Below are 14,258 nucleotides of genomic sequence, written 5' to 3'. Positions count from 1 at the left end.
TTTCGCCAGCCCCAGGAGCAAGTTGACTAGGACATCCTCATCCCTCCATGCCCCCTTCCTTACTGGATGACCATATATAAACAGGGTGGGACTAAAATGCAGCCAGAAGGCGAGAAGCAGCCCACGCAAATATGCAAAAAGAGGCTGCAGCCTCACACACTCCATGTACATGTGGTACACGGTCTCCTCCAGCCCGCAGAAGTGGCATGCGGGTGGGAAGTCCATGTACAAACTGAAAAACTTATTGCAGGGCACTGCCCTATGCAGTACCCTCCAGCCGAGATCCCCCAGGTGCATGGGAAGAACCCCGGCGTAAAGGGACTTCCAGTGGGGACCCTCCTCACCTCTGGGTGGAAGGACCGACCGCCATGGCGTGTCTCTTGGAGACGGACTTGTGTATTACAATACTGTGCTATGTGGAAGCCCTCAAGCAAAGTGAGCTGGTTGAGGGAGGGATTGCATCACCCCAACCTGATTGACATCTGAGACCCTGTGAGTGAGGATAAAAGAGGGTCTGTGGGAACAGCCCCTCTGACGCACCAGAAGAAACGCTAGTGATCCCGTAATAGCGGAAGCCAGTGGGAGGAGGCCACGTGCATTCGGTTCCATTTGCCCCGGAACCGGTGGCTTTTACCACGGGAGAATGGCTTTTAGCTAACAATGGGGAACCCAACTCCCAACGACTCTCGAAGGGTTGACATCATAAAAGGACTGAGCAAGTTTTAACCCGTCTTTCTCTCAAACCAAAACGCTGCAGCTTGAACGAACTAACAGTGACTTTTATATTTCCATTGGACAATACATTATCCCGTAGACAATGATAGAGCTATTTCTTATTGATTATTATTATACCCGTGCTTTTAGATTTAGTATTGACGACGTATATTATCTGTTTGTTTGCATTGATATTATTTTGTGTATTTTTATCAATAAATACTGTTAAAATAGTACCATCAGACTTCAACGGACCTATATCTTTGCTGGTAAGTGACCCAGTTACGGGGTTCGTAACAGTACCTTATCAGAATAGGTTGAGTGAACTTGACCCTTTCTCCTTGGAGTGTTGGAGGATGAGGGGTGACATGATAGAGGCATATAAAATGATGTAGGGCATTGACTGCGTGGATGGCCAGAGGCTTTTTCCCAGGGTTGAAATGGCTAACTCAAGGGGGCGTAGTTTTAAGATGCTTGGAAATAGGTATTAAGGGGATGTCAGAGGTAAGATTTTCACACATAAGAGTGCTGGATGTGTGGAATGCACTGCCAGCAGCAGTGGTGAAGCAGATACAACAGGGCCTGTTAAGAGTCTCTGAGATACTATGTGCCAAACCATGGGACTATTCTGCCTAGTTCCATTGATCTGTACCTGAACCATAGACCACCATATCCCTCTCACCTACGTACTTGTACTATGTCCTTAGGGCTTAGAAAGATAGAGGGCTATGCGCTAGGGAAGTTCTAGGCAGTTTCTAGAGCAGGTTACATGGTTGGCACAACATTGTGGGCCAAAGGGCCTGTAATGTGCTGTAGATTTCTATGTTCTATATTCCAAGTTTCAAAAGCTCATCTCCTCATTGGTCAGACATCACAATCTGAGTTCAGAGGCTAGCCCCGTTAAATGACGAGAGAGGGTTTGCCCAGGTGAATTGGAGGAGGATACTGGCGGGGATGACAGCAGAGCAGAGACGGCTGAAGTTTCTGAGAATAGTTCATAAGGCGCAGGACAAATATGCCCAACGAAGGAAGAAGTTCTCAAGTGGCAGGGGTAAGTAACCGTGGCTGACAAGGGAAGTAAAGACTGCATAAAAGCCAAGGAAAGGCATATAAGGTAGCAAAAGTGAGTGGGAAGTTGAGTGATTGGGGAGCTTTTAAAATCCAACAAAGGGCAACTAAAAAAAGCTTTAATAAGGGAAAAGATGATATATGAGGTCAGACTAGCCAATAATATAAAGCAGGATATCAACATTTTTTTTCAGTTATATAAAGAGTAAAAGGGGGGTGAGAGTTGATATTGGATCACTGGGAAATGATGCTGGTGAGGTAGTAATGGGGGACAAAGAAATGGTAGATAAACTTAATGGCTACTTTGCATCTGTCTTTACTGTGGAAGACACTAGTGTCCTTGAGTGTCAGGAAGCAGGTGTGAGTGCCATTGCTATTACAAAGGAAAAAATGCCAGGCAAACTTAACGTGGATAAGTCACCTGGGCCAGATGGACTACATTCTAGAGTCTTGAGGGAGATTGCTGAAGAGATAACGGATGCATTTGTCGTGATCTTTCAAGAATCACTTGATTCTGGTATGGTCCCAGAGGACTGGAAGATTGCAAATGCTACTCCACTCTTCAAGAAGGGAGAAGAGCAAAAGACAGGAAATTATAGGCAAATAAACCTAACCTCAGGAGTTGGGAAAGTGCTGGAGTCTATTATTAAGGATGAGGTTTCGGGGTACTTTGGAGTCTAATGATAAAATAAGTCAAAGTCAGCACGGTTTATGTCAAGGGAAATCTTGCCTGACAGATCTGTTAGAGTTCTTCGAGGAAGTAACAAGCAGGGTGGACAAAGGAGAGGCAGTGGATGTCATTTACTTGGATTTTCAGAAGGCGGTTGATAAAATCCTATGGCATTACAGGAAAGGTAGTGGCATGGATAGAGGAATGGCTGACAGGCAGGATGCAGTGAGTGGGAATAAAAGGGCCTTTTCTGGTTGGCTGCCGCTGACTAGTGATGTTCCTCAGGGATCAGTATTGGGACCACTGCTTTTCACAGTGTTTGTCAATGATCTAGACAATGGAATTGAGTTTGTGAATGATACGAAGATAGGTGGATGGGAGGTAGTGCAGAGGAAGCAATGCGATTGCAGCAGGACTTAGACAAATTGGAAGAATGGGCAAAAAAGTGGCAGAAGGAATGGGAAATGTATGATAATGATAATGTATTTTATCAGGAACAGTATTATCTTTCTAAATGGTGAGAAAAATCAAACATCAGAGGTGCAGAGGGACTTAGGAGTCCTTGGGCAAGACTCCCAGAAGGTTAATTTACAGGTTGAGTCTGTGGTAAAGAAAGTAAATGCAATGTTGGTATTTATTTCAAGGGGAATAGAATATAAAAACAAATGCTGAGCTTTTATAAGATACTAGTCAGGCTGTGCTTGGAGTACTGTCAACAGCTTTGGGCCCCTTATCCCAGAAAGGATTTGTTATCATTGGAGAGTCCAGAGGAGATTCACGAGGATGAATCGGGGAATGAAAAGGAAGGTTTGGGCCTGTACTCACTGGAATTTAGAAGAATGGCAGGTGGGAGGGTTTGGTGTGAATTTCATTGAAACCTGTTGAATGTTGAAAGGACTAAATAGGATGGATGTGGAGAGGATGTTTCCTGTGGTGGGGGTATCCAGAACTAGAAGACACAGCCTCAAAACTGAGGGGCAACCCTTCAGATCAGAAGCAAGGAGGATTTTTTTAAAGCCAGAGAGTAGTGAATCTGTGGAATGCTCTGTCACAGACTGCGGTGGAGGCTAAATCCATGAGTATATTCAAATTGATCGTTTCCTGATCGGTCAGGACATCAAAGGATATGGCGAGAGTGGGATCTGGAATCAGCCATGTTGAAATGGTGGAGCAGACACGATGGGCTGAATGGCCTAATTCTGCTCCTATGTTTTATGGTCTTATGATTTAGTCCAAACAAGACTCTTAGCTGTCGAATGTCATTGCATTCAGCTCCTAGTAATTACCCAGGTTGAATGGACCAGCGTAATTCAAACCACTGTTTGAATTGTTAGACCCAGTAGCATGTAAGGTGCTAATTGAAGTCATGGCTAATAAATCCTGAAATACAACCAATTCAGAAGGAGACAAGTTGGTAAGTACCTGCATTAATGCCGTACAGAAGTCGGCCTACCAGAATCATCTCAAACGACTGGACCCTCTTGCTGAACATCATTATTATTGCAGCTGTAATGGCCACAATGTTGTTGAACAGTAAAGCATTCTTCCTGGAACACAGACACAACGGTTTCATTAAATTGGGAAAAGTCACGTGCTCCTCTGCCCTTTACTAACATGGATGGTGTGTCCGTTGGTAAGCACTCGGGGGGAAAGCAGTCAGCTGAAAGGTCACTCTTGTCATAGCCACATCTCGAACGGTAAAATACCCAATCCGTCAAGCTGTGCTGACCATTGGGTTCCTTGGCTTCCTCTCACACACACAAACACTGAGCAAGTTTCCGCGGTCTGAGACTGGGAAAGGACACGTACTCGCCAGCCTGTCCTTACCTCCCGTATTTCACCGAGAGATGAGCGGCGCTAATGGCTCCAAGCAGCCCTCCAATTGGATAAACGGAAACAATGACACACCAGAGCAGCTTCACTGTCGTTCCGTCCACGGAATTCCCAAAGCGCTGGACCCACGTCTCAGCAATGAATTCCTTAATGAACTGCATTACAATTGTGTTTAAATAAAACAATCCTGGGTTAGCAATCCGAATTCTGGGTGTGAAATAGAAAGAAAGACAGGCATTTCTAAAGCACCTTTCACAACTCTCACGATCTCCCAATCCCTTCTGGTGTTTAGAGGCTGGGGACCTGTGGTTGATTAATTGATAAATCTATTTATCGATCTATGTGTTTATTTATGGGGTTGCCAGGCTTCCCAGTAAAGTTAACATTTATTTCCCATCCTCGTCTGCCCTTGGGAAAGGGCTGGTGTTATAGACGTCTTCCACCACGAAGGCTTTTCCCCACAGTATTTCTGTTAGGCAGGGAAACCCAGACAAGATTGTCTGATACTTGGCGGGAAACCGGCGTCTCTCTAAGCAAGGAAGCCCCCCTCCTCCTTGGTTTTATGAAAGCTGCTGTGGGGAATGTATTCAAGATGTTCACAGCTGGCACAGGTTGAAGCAGGGAAAAACCGCTGGGGAAACTCGGCAGGAGAACGAATTCTGTGGAGACAGCGGGATAGTCGACGTTTCGGTTCGAAAGTCTGTATCAGGACTGAAGGTATAAGAGTGGGGATAGAATCATAGAGCACTGCAGCACAGAAGCAGATTCTTTGTCCCATCTAGTCCACGTGGAACTGTTATTCTGCCTAGTTCCATCGACCCGCTGCTGAACCATTGCCCCCCATACCTCTCCCAAACATGTAATTATCCAAACTTCTCTTACCGACCCCACATTCACCACCTCCGCTTGTTCCACACTCCCACTATCCCCTGAGTGAACGTTCCCACTGGGATAGCCCTCAAATATTCACCTTTCACCCTTAACCCGTGACCCATCCTCGGTGGGGAAAGTCTGCTTGCATTTACCCTGTTTATAATTTTGTGTACCTCTAGCAATTTCCCCTCATTCTGCTGCGCTCCAGGGAATAAAGTCCTACTGTATTCAACTTTTCCCTCTAACTCATGTCTTCAAGTCCAGGCAACATCCTTGTAAATTTTCTTTGCACTCTTTCAATCTTATTCGTAACTTTCTTGTAAGTAAGTAACCAGGACTGCACACAGTACTCCATATTAGGCCTCACCAACTTCATCATAACATCCCTGTTCCTGTACTTAGTACTTTAATTTATGAAAGCCAGTGTGCTTTGCGGCCTGTGAAGTCACTGTCAAGAATTAGGTCTCTGAATTTCCAGATCCTGCAGTCCTACCGCACTCCTCAGTGTCATATCTTGATTTGTCCTCCCACCTCATACTCCTCTCCATTAAATTCAACCTGCACAACATTAGCGGTCCTTCATTCATTGGGCAACTTAATCATGGCCAAGGGCATTTAAAATACCTCTTCTTGGGCCCCTGCAATTTCTGCACTATGGCGAGTAAGGTAAGGTGGTTAGTATGAAGAAATGAAATATTGCGTGTGTGTGTGTGTGTGTGTTCAGGCTCCTGTACCTCCTTTCTCATCCCAAATCAATGTGAATATTGTTGTAATCTAACCACTATTGGGGTGTACTCACTGCTCTACTGACCAGACGTAAAACTCATTGGATACCAAGCACTTGGTTGATGGACCGAATGCACTCATACCCTCCACCTGTATCTCAGCTAAATCTTCAGCGTGAGGGGAATTTCATCTTAGCAGCCTGGCCTGGTTTTCTGCTAGACCCCACGTTTGGCTTTTCAGACTTTCAAAATGCTGGCAACACACACAAAATGCTGGTGGAATGCAGCAGGCGAGACAGCGTCTATAGGAGAAGCGCTGTCGACGCTTCGTCAGGACTAACTGAAAGAAGAGATAGTAAGAGATTTGAAAGTGGGAGGGGGAGGGGAGATCCAAAGTGATAGGAGAAGACCGGAGGGGGAGGGATGAAGCTAAGAGCTGGAAAGGTGATTGGCAGAAGGATATACAGCTGGAGAAGGGAGAGGATCATGGGATGGGAGGCCTAGGGAGAAAGAAAGGGGAGCATCAGAGGAAGATGGAGAGCAGACAAGGAGTGATTGTGAGAGGGACAGAGAGAGAAAAAAAGAAAAAAAATACATAAATAAACAGATAGATAGATGAGGGATGGGGTAAGAAGGGGAGGAGGGGCATTAACAGAAGTTAGAGAAATCAATGTTCATGCCATCAGGTTGGAGGCTACCCAGCCGGTATATAAGGTGTTGTTCCTCCAATCTGAGTGTGGCTTCATCTTGACAGTAGAGGAGGCCATGGATAGACATATCAGAACGGGAATGGGACGTGGAATTAAAATGTGTGGCCACTGGGAGATGCTGCTTTCTCTGGCGGACCGAGCGTAGGTGTTCAGCGAAACGGTCTCCCAGTCTGCATCGGGTCTCACCAATATATAAAAGGCCACACCTGGAGCACCGGACGCAGTATACCACACCAGCCGACTCACAGGTGAAGTGTCGCCTCACCTGGAAGGACTGCCTGGGGCCCTGAATGGTGGTGAGGGAGGAAGTGTAAGGGCAGGTGTAGCACTTGTTCCGTTTACAAGGATAAGTGCCAGGAGGGAGATTGGTAGGAAGGGATGGGGGGGACGAGTGGACAAGGGAGTCGCGTAGGGAGTGATCCCTGCTGAAAGCAGAATGGGGGGAAGGAAAAGATGTGCTTGGTAGTGGGATCCCATTGGAGGTGGCAGTAGTTATGGAGTATTATACGTTGGACCTGGAGGCTGGTGAGTTGGTAGGTGAGGACAAGGGGAACCCTATCGCGAGTGGGGTGGCTGGCGGATGGGGTGAGGGCAGATGTGCCTGAAATGGCAGGGATGCGTTTTAGAGCAGAGTTAATGGTGGAGGAAGGGAAGTCTCTTTCTTTAAAAAAGGAAGACATTTCCTTCATCCTGGAATGAGAAGCCTCATCCTGAGAGCAGATGTGGTGGAGACGGAGGAATTGCGAGGAGGAGATGGCATTTTTGCAAGAGACAGGGTGGGAAGAGGAATAGTCCAGATAGCTGTGAGAGTCTGTAGGCTTATAGTAGATATCAGTAGATTGGCCATCTCCAGAGATGGAGACAGAAAGATCAAGAAAGGGGACAGGGTGTCGGAAATGTACCAGGTAAATTTGAGGGCAGGGTGAAAGTTGGAGGCAAAGTTAATGAAGTCAATGAGCTCAGCATGCGTGCAGGAGGCAGCGCCAATGCAGTTGTTGATGTAGCGAAGGAAAAGAGGGGGAAATGCTCCCTATTTTTGTCCTTACCGTTGAAGGCGCGTTGATGGAAGACATGTTGAATCCATACTGGAAGCCACCTCCAATGCCGGTGACCAGGATCAATGGGAGGAGCATTCGTCCCCGAAGCTACAAGGTGAACAGAGAGGTGAGACCCGTGGCGCCGGCTAAACTTTTCACACTCGTCAAGTCCTGCCAAACAGCTTAAATGTGCAGCCAGCGCATCTTAGCGCAGGCAACTGGACTCCAACAGGACGGAATGTTTCTAAATGGCAAGTAGCAGGGATCTCTGGAGGCTCAGAGAGGTTTAAGGGATAAGGTCAGAAATCAGCTAACTCCGATGTGGGTACAAACGGTTCCTAAAATTCAACCCATTAGAGCAAGGCAGCAGATGAAATGTGTTGTTATTCAGAGAAAGGCCCTTCACTGACTCTTGGAAGAGTCCACGTTCACCGGAAAGGTACCAAGCGTACAGGTCTGCGGTGTAATCAGTATTACTTATTAATCATTAATCATTTTAACAGTAACAATAAAGCTAGGATTATATTCTTTTGAATGTCGATTGTCTGATGATCGACGTAAACGGCCCTTTGATCTGAAGATTTCTGAGGATAAAACTGAATCTGACTAGTAGAAAATGAGTGTCCATTACCCCCAACAACGGGCTGGAGAAACTAGTGTCCATTACCCCCAACAACGGGCTGGAGAAACGAGTGTCCGTTACCCCCAACAACAGGCTGGGGAAACGAGTGTCCATTACCCCCAACAACGGGCTGGAGAAACGGGTGTCCGTTACCCCCAACAACAGGCTGGGGAAACGAGTGTCCATTACCCCCAACAACGGGCTGGAGAAACGGGTGTCCGTTACCCCCAACAACGGGCTGGGAAACAAGTGTCCATTACCCCCAACAATGGGCTGGAGAAACGGGTGTCCATTACCCCCAACAACGGGCTGGAGAAACGGGTGTCCATTACCCCCAACAACGGGCTGGAGAAACGAGTGTCCATTACCCCCAACAACGGGCTGGAGAGATGAGTGTCCATTACCCCCAACAACGGGCTGGAGAAACGAGTGTCCATTACCCCCAACAACGGGCTGGAGAGACGAGTGTCCGTTACCCCCAACAACGGGCTGGAGAAACGAGTGTCCATTACCCCAACAACGGGCTGGAGAAACAAGTGTCCGTTACCCCCAACAACGGGCTGGAGAAACGAGTGTCCGTTACCCCCAACAACGGGCTGGAGAAATGAGTGTCCGTTACCCCCAACAACGGGCTGGAGAAACTAGTGTCCATTACCCCCAACAACGGGCTGGAGAAACGAGTGTCCGTTACCCCCAACAACGGGCTGGAGAAACGAGTGTCCGTTACCCCCAACAACGGGCTGGAGAAACGAGTGTCCGTTACCCCCAACAACGGGCTGGAGAAACGAGTGTCCATTACCCCCAACAACGGGCTGGAGAAACAAGTGTCCGTTACCCCCAACAACGGGCTGGGGAAACGAGTGTCCGTTACCCCCAACAACGGGCTGGAGAGACGAGTGTCCATTTCCAGGGTAGATGCTGAAATGCACTGTGGGAGGATAAATTCTAGCAGGGCATGGCATGGACCTAAATGACATGTAAATGTAAATGACAGGGACCTGAGAAGATGTGATTACGGAGAGATGTGATAGCAATAGAGAGGATGCCGGAGAGAATCGCTGGGATGATGCCTGATGAATGGCGGTCTGTGATTATAGGGGAGATTGAATATGTTCTCATTGGAATGTAGAGAGCTGCGAGCAACTTTATAGAGGTTTATAAAGGGCATGGATAGGTGAGATGGTCATAGTCTGTTTTCCAGGGTTCAGAACTCTAGGGCGAGGGTACAGGTTTAAGGTGAGAGGGAATAAATTTAGAGGAGATGTGAGGGGTAACATTTTTTTAAACAGGGGGTGATGAATATCTGGAATAAGCTGCCAGAGGAGGTGGGTATAATTCCAGAGGTTAAAAAGTTTCTTGGCGAGTACAGGGGCTTGGACTGCCGCACGGACGAAATGCGCCGATAAGGCCTGTTTTCTGCGGTGTGCGACTGACTTTCTCTACTGATAATATGTAATAGGTAATTAACTTAGGGTTAGGGTTAGACCAGTGAGTCTTACTTCAGTGGTGGGCAAGTTGTTGAAGTTGGGGTCTCAGGGCTGTGTACTAAGCCCCCTCCTTTAACTCTATCTACCCATGACTGTGTCGCAAATCTGCTAACTAAATTTGCTGACGACACTACACTGATTAGCCTAATCTCAAATAATAACGAGGCAGCCTACAGAGAAGAAGTCATCTCTCTGACACAGTGGTGTCAAGAAAACAACCTCTCCCTCAATGTCGCAAAAGCAAAGGAGCTGGTTGTGGATACAGGAGGAATGGAGACAGGCATCAATGGATCTGGGGTTGAGAGAGTGATCAGCTTTAAGTTCCTCACCAAGGATCTTTCGTGCTCTGTACACACTGGCTGTTTGGTGAAAAAGGCGCCTCTTTCACCTTGGACGGGTGAAGAAGTTTGGTATGAGCCCCCAAATCTTAAGAACTTTCTATAGGGGCACGATTGAGAGCATCCTGACTGGCTGCATCACTGCTAGGCGGGGCAATATACCACCTACCCCCAAAGAAATTGCAAAACAAATGGTCATTTATTGTACTATTCGATGTGGAGAACAACATTTCAAAAGTTGGACAATTTTGACACACAGGAAAGTCTCCAAAAATGACATCAAAAAACAAGATGGCCTCCAGCAGAGAAATGTCAAAAATCTGACTGATAACCATCAAATTGCAATTTTTTTAAACCTGATGTTTTAATGAATGCTCTTTTCACCAATGTTTTTCAAGTAACAGTAGTTCCTGGAATGAAAGTTGCATTTGTACTGACGTCAGATCAAGGGACAACTCTGGTATTAAGTACTGACGTCATGACACATCATATGCTACCTTATGGCTTCTCAGATGCAGTCTTGTTCATCATCCTCTGGCTCATTTGTCACATTGTCACTGTTGCCCACATGCGCTGGTGCATTCCAGCCCGTGCTTTCTGCAGATATACTTTAGCGTATTGCACCCTCCCGAACAGTTGCAGTGAATTGTCTGAATAAGTACCTCTGGAGCAGGCCTCTTGTCTGTCATCACTGGAACCAGTTTTACCCGTTCTACCTTCCATCCCCACTCAGACGGCTCCATTTCATCACTACAGCCCATCCACTCCAAAACCTGGTAGTAAATACGCAGGGAGTGAAATTGACAGGCCGAGGTGGTTGGTGGCAGTCTTTCAGAAAGTCTTAGCTCTCGCAACTTTCTTGCAGAGCGTATTGTATTTGATAGATGCCAGGGAGTTGTTCTGATTTCCATTGAACAACGTCACCATTGCCCTACAGCCATTGGTTTCCACAACATCCTGACTTTGGTGAACAGAATGCTTTCAAACAGTCTCTGATTCCCTTTTCTTTCTTGATGATTCTTTGGAACCCCAACTTCTTTCCGATCCCAAATACTCTGGACGTTGAGTCACATCTGGTAAAGGCATGGAGAAACTATAGATCATTACTCGGAGTATCTGCTTAAGGACCTTGATGTTATAGGCATTTGATTTTGCCTTGTCCGAGCGGAAATAGAGTTCAGTGGTAGAGCAAGAGTACTAGGGGATGTGTGTCTTCTGCAGCGAGAGTGGTAGATTTGAAAGCACACATCGTTACAGCATTGTTGTTACTCACTCCTTATGTTGTTCACCTGTTGTGTAACTATTTGTGGTCATTTCTTTTATGGCAAGGTTGTAAGAGGATGACACAGTGGAAGACATAGTCCAAACTGTTCTCTGGTGCTCTGACATCCCACTTCCTCGCATTAGGCCCTCTTGGCTTTTTAGTGAGCACATTAGTGTCGGTTCTATCACAGGATCAGAGCCAAGGCCAGCCCAGTTTTGGCTGCTGCGTGTGGTTACATGGAACCTAGACTGGAACTTCTGATGAACCTCAGGGTTGTCATCCTCCAATGCATGCATCTTCTGGAGATAGAGACGAGCCTACTTCAGATAATTCGGATGGCCAGCGGCCGCAATATCATCAAGCAAGCTGAGATTGGACTGAGATGCATCTTCCATGACCCCATTCGAACGGCCGCAACAAGTGCCCTAGCAATCCCTACCATGTGCCGGTAGTTAACCCACAGTGTGACGTCATGAAATAATAGTTCATAGCTCTGGCAATAAAATACACCCTGCGGGTATTCCCATTCAGATTTTATACCACAGTTATGGCACTACCATTGTTAGAACCAACGAAATATAGCAAAATAAGACAGGTATGGAACCGATTCTTTTCATTGGCAGCCAGAGTTTTTTTACTTTCTCGTGTTTCGTTTCTGTTCAACGTTTGCTATTTTGTTCAGTACATCTGAAAGTACAAGAAATGACCATAAAACTTTTTTTTTTACAATTTTTTTTGGGCTAAGGGTACTTTGGCGCTATATTGATAGCATTATGCCTGGTATGGGAACTGTACTTCCCTCAGTTGCATAATCCTGCAGAGAGTGGTGTGGACAGCCCGGCGCATATGTGGATGTGATCTTCCCACTATTCAGGACATTTACAAAGACATGTGTGTAAAAAGGGCCCGAAGGATCTTTGGGGACCCAAGTCACCCCAACCACAAATTGTTCCAGCTGCTACCATCTGGGAAACGGTACCACAGCATTAAAGCCAGGACCAACAGGCTCCGGGACAGCTTCTTCCACCAGGCCATTAGACTGATTAATTCACGCTGATACAACTGTATTTCAATGTTATATTGACTGTCCTGTTCTACATGCTATTTATTAGAAATTACTATAAATTGCACATTGCACACTTAGATGGAGAAGTCAGGTAAAGATTTTTACTCCTCCTGTGTGAAGGATGTAAGTAATAAAGTCAATTCAATTCCCAACAGGCAGGATTTATGACCATTTGGAGAGACATAAGAGATAGTCAGCATGGCTTTGTCAAGGGCAGATCGTGCCTTATGAGCCTGGTTGAATTCTTTGAGTATATATCAAAGCACATTGATGAAGATAGAGCAGTAGATATAGTGTATATGGATTTCAGCAAGGCATTTGATAAGATTCCCCATGCAGGGCTCCTTCAGGACGTAAGGAAGCATGGGATCCAAGGAGACATTGCTTTGTGGATCCAGATTTGGCTTGCCCACAGAAGGCAAAGGGTGGTTGTACATGGTTTGTAGTCTGCATGGAGGTTGGTGACCAGCGGTGTTCTACAGGGATCTGTTGTCTAATTGGAGTTCAGAAGCGTTTACACCCAACCGTACTGCCGTGATTCTGACATGTGCTGGCATTCGAATTATTTCTATTCTGCATCTTTGCAGATACTGAGTGCACCCAACACGCATGGGAACGCGTGCATTTTTTTCTCGGATGGCAATCACTTGCCTCATCAAAGAGTCCCAGGGTAGATGAGACACAGTTAGAAACTAATGAAATTCACTCTGAACTCTCCCAACAAACACTCTCAAGTAGAGACCAGCCAGATCCATTCCAGTTTAAACTCTTCCTCGCATGTCTTCAGGTAACACAAAGAGGAAGAGTTAGTTTCCTCTGGAGATGCAGGAAGACCGCAGACGGTGCAGTCCGGAGCAACAGTCTGTCGGAGGAACTCAGCGTCTGTGGAGGAAAAGGAATTGCCGACGTTTTGGGTCGAGACCCTTCATAAGAGTTTCCTTTCGAATGGACATCCGGAAATTGCGGGGAAGTAACACTGCATTGTTCCGGTATCGCCTGAAGCTTCCTCAATCCTCTTATTAAACTCTGTCAGGGCAGGTGCCGCGCAGGTTAGAGTTAACAGACATAGAAAAAAAGCTCCAAACCCTTCAAACATTCTCCGGATCACTAATGAGCTACATTACTTAGGAGAGAAGTAACTTTTGTGTCCACCGCTCGCCATCAGGTCTGAACGAATCCCTTTCCGCGCCAGGGAATCTCTGTTGCTGGGTAGTTTTGCTGGGGAGTGGGCGGTGGGGGGATTCCACCTTCATGCTAGTCACATACTATCCATCAGTCCAGCCAACAGACTGAAGGGCTGGAGAAGTGGCAACAACGAGAACGAATCCACGGACAGTACATACCAGTTTCTTTAGCATGGCGCCCTTCAGATGCCCCCAATGAGCCTCCTTAATTCCTCCTGATATGTCTGACCAAGTGGGAGCTGGTCTTTTAAAGACCAAAAGTAACATGAAGTAATCAATCACTGTTGTTTTTTAACCCGAGCCTAATTCATTAACAACCCTTTGACCGCAGTAAAATCCCAGAGATGTACTTTCACGGCCTGTTAACTATCTTAGCTACTATTACGTTTCCAGCAGGTTCTCTGCGTCATGAGAATGGGGTGAAATTAAACGTTGAACCCGAGTTACTTGCCAACAATGGTTCCTCGCAGTAAAAGTGTCCTTGGACCCGTCTTCCTGAAGAAAGTCTTCGCGCCAGGCTTTCCTTGAAGTGCAGTTGATGGACTGGTCCTCCTTCCCCTGATTACTCCAGACTTCCGTTTCTGAAACTATTCGTAACCCGAATGCGGCTGCGAACCGGTTCCCACGCCGCAGACGATGCCTCGCAGCTGCCGGCAAATCCCGTTGG

General features: G+C 46.6%; 1 protein-coding gene across 3 annotated transcripts in view; it reads right to left on the bottom strand.

Moving 5' to 3' along the window:
* The window catches only part of LOC132401254 (solute carrier family 2, facilitated glucose transporter member 11-like), a 50,002-nt gene extending 36,197 nt beyond the window's left edge, over positions 1 to 13,805 (bottom strand). For all 3 annotated transcript variants that reach the window (XR_009514536.1, XM_059983273.1, XM_059983274.1), the window contains exons 1-4: positions 13,751 to 13,805; positions 7,640 to 7,738; positions 4,280 to 4,440; positions 3,875 to 3,999 (exon numbers count right to left, since the gene is read on the bottom strand). Coding sequence is in view for 2 of the 3 variants with exons in the window: in XM_059983273.1 (XP_059839256.1) it covers positions 3,875 to 3,999; positions 4,280 to 4,440; positions 7,640 to 7,738; positions 13,751 to 13,765 (400 nt within the window). In the remaining variant the exon portion in view is untranslated. The remainder of the gene's footprint in view (positions 1 to 3,874; positions 4,000 to 4,279; positions 4,441 to 7,639; positions 7,739 to 13,750) is intronic.
* Between the last annotated feature and the right edge of the window lie 453 nt (positions 13,806 to 14,258).

This window comes from Hypanus sabinus, chromosome 10 (genome assembly GCF_030144855.1).
Source record: "Hypanus sabinus isolate sHypSab1 chromosome 10, sHypSab1.hap1, whole genome shotgun sequence".
Taxonomy (NCBI): Eukaryota; Metazoa; Chordata; class Chondrichthyes; order Myliobatiformes; family Dasyatidae; genus Hypanus; species Hypanus sabinus.
Note: the sequence above shows the minus strand (reverse complement) of the source record. Positions and strands in the feature narration are given on the sequence as shown.